General features: G+C 33.6%; 2 protein-coding genes across 4 annotated transcripts in view; one reads left to right on the forward strand and one right to left on the reverse strand.

The window, feature by feature from the left end:
- LOC125043943 (eukaryotic translation initiation factor 2D-like) overlaps positions 1-5,266 on the forward strand; it is a 9,793-nt gene extending 4,527 nt beyond the window's left edge. Inside the window, exons 7-13 of the mRNA XM_047640337.1 lie at positions 336-514; positions 1,362-1,481; positions 1,597-1,718; positions 1,922-2,008; positions 2,122-2,335; positions 3,403-3,580; positions 4,499-5,266. Of these exons, the coding sequence (XP_047496293.1) occupies positions 336-514; positions 1,362-1,481; positions 1,597-1,718; positions 1,922-2,008; positions 2,122-2,335; positions 3,403-3,580; positions 4,499-4,566 (968 nt within the window). The 3' untranslated portion in view covers positions 4,567-5,266. The remainder of the gene's footprint in view (positions 1-335; positions 515-1,361; positions 1,482-1,596; positions 1,719-1,921; positions 2,009-2,121; positions 2,336-3,402; positions 3,581-4,498) is intronic.
- Positions 5,267-5,413: 147 nt separating this feature from the next.
- Positions 5,414-7,500, reverse strand: part of LOC125043942 (trafficking protein particle complex subunit 8-like) — a 32,826-nt gene continuing 30,739 nt past the window's right edge. For all 3 annotated transcript variants that reach the window (XM_047640334.1, XM_047640336.1, XM_047640335.1), the window contains one exon: positions 5,414-7,500. This exon is cut by the window's right edge and continues 1,025 nt beyond it. The gene's annotated coding sequence lies outside the window, so the exon portion shown is untranslated.

The following is a 7,500-nucleotide window of genomic DNA, read 5'->3' on the forward strand; positions in this document are numbered from 1 at the left end:
CAATTCAGAGGAAATCAGTTAATTCAGTTTACTGTATGTATATATGTTCTGTTTCTTTCCTCTTTCATTTGTTAAAGAAATGTATTTTTTAAGTTAATTTTATTTGTGGATTCAGAGCAATCAGTATATCATTTTAATGCTGTTAATGTCTGTAGTCAAAGTTCTCTCCTCATATTATTGATATTATACTTTGAGTTATATGAAATATTGATATGATAACATTTCTCCTGCAACTTGCATCCTAACACAAGATGCACCTTTTGTAATATCTTTTAGAAAACACCTGTTTGCTTTTACACTATTGCATCGTTTCATTGCTTATTTTTCCCACACAGGGCCAGAAGCTATGGACCATCTCCTCGTCCACTGTTTCCTGAAGGCATGGAAAACCTCAGCCAAGAAAGTGGAAGTGCCAATCTTAACCAGCAATTTCTATCGTTTGCATATGGTGCCTGCCTGTCCAGACGGTGCCTCACTTGATATTAAGAAGTCTTCGTATAAAAAGTTGACTAAGGTATAATTTTGGGTTTCTTCTTTATCTTCTTGTAAAGGGTTATATATATTATTGCCACATCTAAACTTTTCAGTTCATGATTTTGTTTTTACAGTGGTGATCATATAAATGCAACATGATTTTATTTTTGTAAGAGAAAAATATTACAGGACATCATATTGCAACGAAGAATAAATTCCCCATTGCAATTGGATGGGTTAGCTGCATCTTTCATGAAAAGAAATAATAATTGTCAAATAGAAAGAAATGAATAAATGTTAAAATCTTGGCCATGCACTCTATGGTGGTAGTCAGCCAACCTGAGAAGGTATATGAAGAACATAAGCCATTTAATTGATTTCCCACAGAAAACAAAACAAAACAAAAATATGCTTAGAGTAAAAGAATCTCCATCAAATAAAATATAACACTGGTCGAAGGTCTTAGCTATCACTGGGTTTGTTGATTAATACTAAGCATTTAAAATCCCACTTGCTACCATCATTTTATTCTGTGTGACTGTATAACAGATCTAGTAGGGATGGGTGTATGCTTTTATGTAAAATACAATTTCAGTAAGGAAGGGACTAATCATTATTTTCTTGTCTCTTTATTAGTCTTCCTCTCCTTCCTTTCCCTTATTCCTCTTCATTTCCCTCCACCTCTCCCTCTTCTTCCCTCAGTTATTTTTCTCACTGTCTTCTCCCTACTTCCCCCTCACCATTTAACAGCAACCCTTCCACATTTCTTTTGCCTTTTCTTCCTAAAGCATAAATCCTAAATGCCATGTTTATTAGGACTGATTACAGATTACCTTAGTATTTATTAATTGTATTTTATTTATTTTTATTTTTTTATTTTTTCCCAGTTCTTGAATGAAATGGCAAAACAGGAGCTAATACAAGTGAAAGAATTCCCAAAAGGAGTGGAAAATATTACAGCTGTGAACTGGGCTCATGACGTCCTCAAATCCTTTGTTGTAGATATGGTGAGTTTCCATTGCTTGATCTTTTTGCTTCTACACTTTGATATTAAGATATGTACATTTCTAAAAGTTGACTGTGCATAGTTTTAAAACTTATTATTATTATTTTTTTTTTAAGGGGGAAACTACTGTGAAACAAGTGACCAACACTGGTGCTCGTACTTTCAACCCCCCCCAGATTGAGGAGGTCTATCAAGTCTCTGGGGATACATTGCAGTTCTTTAAAGCTAATGGTCTTTGGTAAGTTGTGGTGCAAGGATTTGTATTTCTTAATGTTTATGCAGAACGGACTCTCAATAAGTATATAAGAAAGGAAAATATGATTATCTGGAACAGAAGAAAGCTAAATATTATTTTACAATTGTTTGAATTTTGAAGTAAATAGATCAGGAAATTATAACATATATCCAATAATATTTTAATTAAGATACTTTTTATTTCAGTAAAGGTGATGTCTTGGTAACAGGTGAAGTCAGACAAGTAGTAACCAATTATATTAGGAAGAAAGGTCTCCAGAAGGAAGGTGACAGGTAACTAAGCATTTCAATAGAGCATCTTTCTAGTATTTATATCTCTAGTAACTTATGTCTTCAATAACATTGCTATAAAGTTTATTATGTTAACATTGTCTTTTTTCTCTAAGGATGGTTAACCTAGACCCAGTGCTCCATGAAGCTGTTGTAAATAGGAAGGAAGGTTACAAGGAGAAGTTGCGTTGGGATGAGATCTTTTCCCGCATGCTTGGCAAAATGGCACCTGCAATAAGAATCACTAGACCAGGATTCAATCCAGTTATTAGAAAGGGCAAGCTGGAACCAATAGAAATCAATGTTGCCAAGAGAAGTGGAAATAAGAAGGTATGGTTGTATTGGTGATAGTTATCAAATGCAATTTCAACCTTAGATTGTTTGAATCTCTAAACTGTCATCATACCTTTCAGATGAATCAGTTTGGTTTATTTTCTTCAGTTGTGGTCATCATCTTTTTTTTCTTTCTTTCTTTTTTTCTGCATTGAAAGAACTTAACCTGTTTTCCAGATGACTTGAATTTCATGTCGTAAAAACTTTGGCCGAGTAGCAGATGTTGGGAATGTGTCATAGAAAAATTTGGCGCAGAATTTGGGTGACAGGGACATGTAGCCATGTGATGTTGCTGAGTGGCAGATGATGTGAACATGTGGCTGTGAATGCACAAAGTTCTTGGATGCAAATTAGACTCAGTGGGCTATTATGAAGGGGCTTTTGTATTATTTACTCTGGAAACGAAGGTGAAATGTTCCATCTGTGTGCCTTGCCAAGAAAAGCACCAACTCAAGCAAGGACACTGTTTCCATGCACAGTAATCTATTTCTGCCCATCTTGACCAGTGGCACAGGGTGTGTGAAGGAAAATTGAACATTATTAATGATCCCATGATCATGGGATACAGTTGGCGGGACCACATGTCCAAAAATGGTTGTACCGTGAGACCGGTACAGGCCTGTTACTTGCACAATCCTTGATCGGCAACTCAGGCTATACAGCCACTTGGTTCGATTTCTTGTCTCAAGACAACCGTGGGTAGAGGAGGCTTGTGGGATGACCGAAGAAGTCATGGCTTGGGCAGATCAATTGAACCTGTCGTGAGGAGCTAGAGATGGGCAGGGCCCCTGCCTGGCAGCTTGCCATGAGGGACCCTCGTATGTGGAAGCGAAGGGTGGATGCGGATTCAATGGGTTAATAGTTCTTTTGTCAAACATTGAGAAAGGGTTTAAATGTTTTAATTGCTTTAATTTTATATGATTAGATTATAATTATTTTCATGACTGGGTCATTGAGTTCTTTAAGATTTTATAGCATAGAACATTGAATTAAATATTATAAAAAAAAGTGTACCCTGTATAGAGAAAAAAAAAAAGAAAATAAATAAATTATTTTCGTTGCAGGTTACCTTGATATACAATGCAAACATTTATGGCATCGACGAAGCAGAGTTCGCTCACCAGATCCAAGTGGGAGTTGCAGCCAGCACCAGCGTGGGACCAGCCGAGCACAAACCCCAAGGAACAACACAAGTACTTGTACAGGGAAACCAAGTTGCCTTTGTCTCCAAGTTGTTGTTAGGTAAGTCAGCTGGTATATGAAGGTGGAGGAGAGATTAGGGACCAAGTTTGAATCTGTTTCATGGTACAAGGAAATATATTTTTCTTTTTCTTTCTTTCTTTCATTCTTTTCTCTTTCTTTCTTTCATTCTGTCTGTCTGTCTCTGTCTCTCTGTCTGTGTCTCTGTGTCTCTCTGTCTCTCTGTCTCTCTCTCTCTCTCTCTGTGTGTGTGTGTGTCTGTCTGTCTGTCTGTCTGTCTGTCTGTGTGTCTCTCTCTCCCCCTCCCCCCCTCCTTCCCTCCTTCCCTCCCTCATCTCCCTGTGTCTACAGTGATTTTAGTTTAATTTTGTTTACACATAGATGCTTGGTCACCAAGACCCATCAGACATTCTACCCCAAAAACGATTTTGTCATAATAACTATATTTTTTTTCAATAACATTAAGATGATAGTAATGTTATTGATAATAATTAAGTTAATAATGACAATGGAAGCATCAGAAATAAAAACATTTTTTTTTTTTGTGAAGCCATCTCTGTGTAATTGACAGTTGACACAAGAACCACAGTGGACAATGCATGTGCCCAACACCAGTGGGTTAATTTCTCAAATATTTTGTTTAGATTAACTTCTTTGTAATCTGTCGAGTGAATTGCAATATGTATCTGTTCAAAGAGACTACATTATTTGGTGTTCATATATATATATATATATATATATTTTTTTTTTTATTGAGCACAATATAATAGCTGAGTAGTAGGTTTTCTAAAGTCAATCACTTATTCTTTGATGTAGTGTATGATTTTTCAGTGTTTTTAATTCAAAATAAAACTTAATTGAGTGGGGCATTCCTCACACTTGACCATGAAATTTGCATTTATTTTTCTAATACAGCAGCAGGATTTTTAGTAACTTTCATATGTTTTTATCCCCTTCCAGAAACATATTATATACCAAGAAAATACATTAGAGGCATGGAATTGGCACCTAAAGGAAAGAAAAAATGAAGAGAAGCTCTCTCATCTGAAAAGACCCACTCACTGTGATTGTATTCTGCATGTGTGTTTTGAAGTATAAACAAGATGAATTCCCACACTGATGGCTCTCGGAAAGCATAATGCAGCTCATCTTTTTTTTATGTGACTGAAACCTTTACAGTCTACAATTGTTAATTAAATTAAATATTCCTTGATTTTTATTATTACTTTTTTTTTTCCATCATTCTTTTTCTTTTAAATTTATTTTTATGAATTTCTGTCTTTAATATAATGTATATTTTTTTAACCTATTTTTTAGTCCTGTCATTCAGAAGGCCGTATTATGTAAATTTTCCACTTCATCAGTTTTGTATCAGAGGACCAGATGTGAAAGATATAATGAATTTGCAAGACAAAAGAGTTTGAATTCATTTGGAAGCCTTTAATATCATGTATAAGTTACATAGATTAACCAAACTGAATAATTCCATTTTCTTGACTGTTGAAATGTTTTTTCTCATAATACATGGGCAGTTAATCTTGAGAATATACAGTATTGTAAATTAAATGGACACCCTTTGTATACCTCTGCTTAAGTAAAAAAAATTAAAAAGATGTTTGGTATCCTTTAAAATGAGACAAGAAACATCCGCACTGTAATTTGGTATATATAGATATTTAAATCTAAATCTGTTTACAAAGGACATAATAAAGATGACATGGGAAGTGATTGTTGAATTTTTTTTTGTCTGTCTCTCTGTGTCTCTCTCTCTCTCTGTCTGTATCTCTCTTGTTGAAAACTACTCCTTAAAAGCAAAGGTATACCTTCCTATAACTTTTATTTTTTAAATACATGGTTATTAAAACTAGCAGCAGAGAAAATGAACATAAACACTTTATTTCAAAGGTCCCAAAATGTAATCAATTGCAGACATAGTTTTCCACAAAATTGTATTACACACTTTACATATATATACTGCCTATATATTCATATATATATAATGGTTTTATAACTTCAAGGTCCATTATATTATTTACATATATTCATAACAGTTTGCATAATCTCCATTTTAGGAAGATGGAATGGATACAGATTTAAAAAAGGGAAGTTTTCCTAAAAATGTTTAATATATTCTGTACATATAAAAAAAAGTTGCTTTACACTACAGAGCAATGAGTGGAACACACTAATGTATGCTTAAACATGATGAGTGACATGTTTTTAACTAGTACAGATGCTCTATGTGCATAGCAGATAATACTACCATACTTCTAAAAGTACATACAAGTGCGACCACTGGAATTGATGTTCTGTAGATCTCCCAAGATCTCATTTCCTGAATTATTCATTTAAGAAAACTGTTAGTCTTTACCATTATGTCCAAATACATTTTTAAAAATACAAAGGAATTAAACACAGCACAACCGGGCTGAGCAACACTGAACCATTCATGAACATCGACCCATTCCACAGAACAGTTCAAAAGTTTCCAATTTATCACCGAGTGTTTTATCCTTGAAATTTGTGTACAGGTTTAGATATCTGCAAGAGTCCTCACTCAAGACCCAACTGAAAGTTCAAACTGCATGCATTCAGCGTACTTGTTTTTGAAGAATATTAAATAATAAAGAAAACATCTTTTGTTTCCACTAATGCTGTTAATCAGATTTAAAGTGCTATATTTTTTTTAATCAAACAAGACTTCTCTGCTAAGCAAAGAATAGGACGAAAAAGGCAAAGAAAAAAGAAGAAATAACAAACAACAGTTATTAAGTTTAATACACTGCAATAACTCTCTGAACTTCAAGCAATCATATGGCTTACTAAAGTTTTGCCAACTGAGAAAGATTTGTCTTCAGGTTCGATATGTCCTCAGTTCAAAATATTCCCCACATTTTAATGTGAAAATGGTCGATGACTCACTAACTAATTTTGTCATTTGTATCAAGTTCTGCATGATACAAAGTTCTGTAGTTATAGCTGTCTCAATATAAAATGACATATAAAGATTTCAAGCTTTCATGTAACCAAATTATCATATAGTCTCCTCCATGCAATACCCTTCAAATCAACATTATTGCCTTAAAATTCATTATGAGATACCATTATTCCCTAAATGAAAATAATCATGAAATTCCAATGGATATATTTTTTTCACATTTCTAACATCCTAACACTGCAATGCAGGGACTCCTGATTTCATTTACATATGAACCCTAAAATAAATGTATCAAAAATGTATATGTATTTGATATTTCCAAAAACACTTCTAGTGTTGGCAATCCATGTTGTTTATTATTGAAAATTACATTAATAACAAAATGAGCCAAAATGCCTTCCTCACCAAGAATACTGAAGAAAATGTGTAGTAAAAACATCACAGCATACTGTAGTCAAGTAAATCTTTCATATCCGCACAAAACTTTACCATTACACTTTTTTCAATTGTAATACCATTAAGAAGTGTATACTATCTATGTAATATAAAAGTGACACAAGTAAAACAGGAGTATTGAAGCCTAGATTCTGTGGTATTGTGAATCTGAATTTATCTTATTTTTTTTTCCATATGTATCTTCTGATTTATTTAGGTGTCCCTCTAGTATGCACTGAAATGAGAGCAAAAGGGAACAACATGATATATTCTTCAAGACCTGTTGCTTTACTGTATATATTAACCTTTCCCTTTTTGGCACAAAATGATTCTCAGTTATATCCCAAAGTTCCTCTGTTTTCTATATACTCACACTAAAAATTACCTACTAAGAATGGGAAAAAATATATAATGACAATAACATGTTTTGCACCTTTCCAATATACCTATCATCTGCATTTCCCTTTTTCATATATCATAAACATTTTCTTCATCTTTTTAACAACATTCGCTGACTAGTATAATTATTCACCACTGAGTTTTCTGAGATAAATGTCTAAGAAAGTAACATCCAGGTAGATTTATAAAT

Source organism: Penaeus chinensis, chromosome 34 (genome assembly GCF_019202785.1).
Source record: "Penaeus chinensis breed Huanghai No. 1 chromosome 34, ASM1920278v2, whole genome shotgun sequence".
NCBI lineage: Eukaryota > Metazoa > Arthropoda > Malacostraca > Decapoda > Penaeidae > Penaeus > Penaeus chinensis.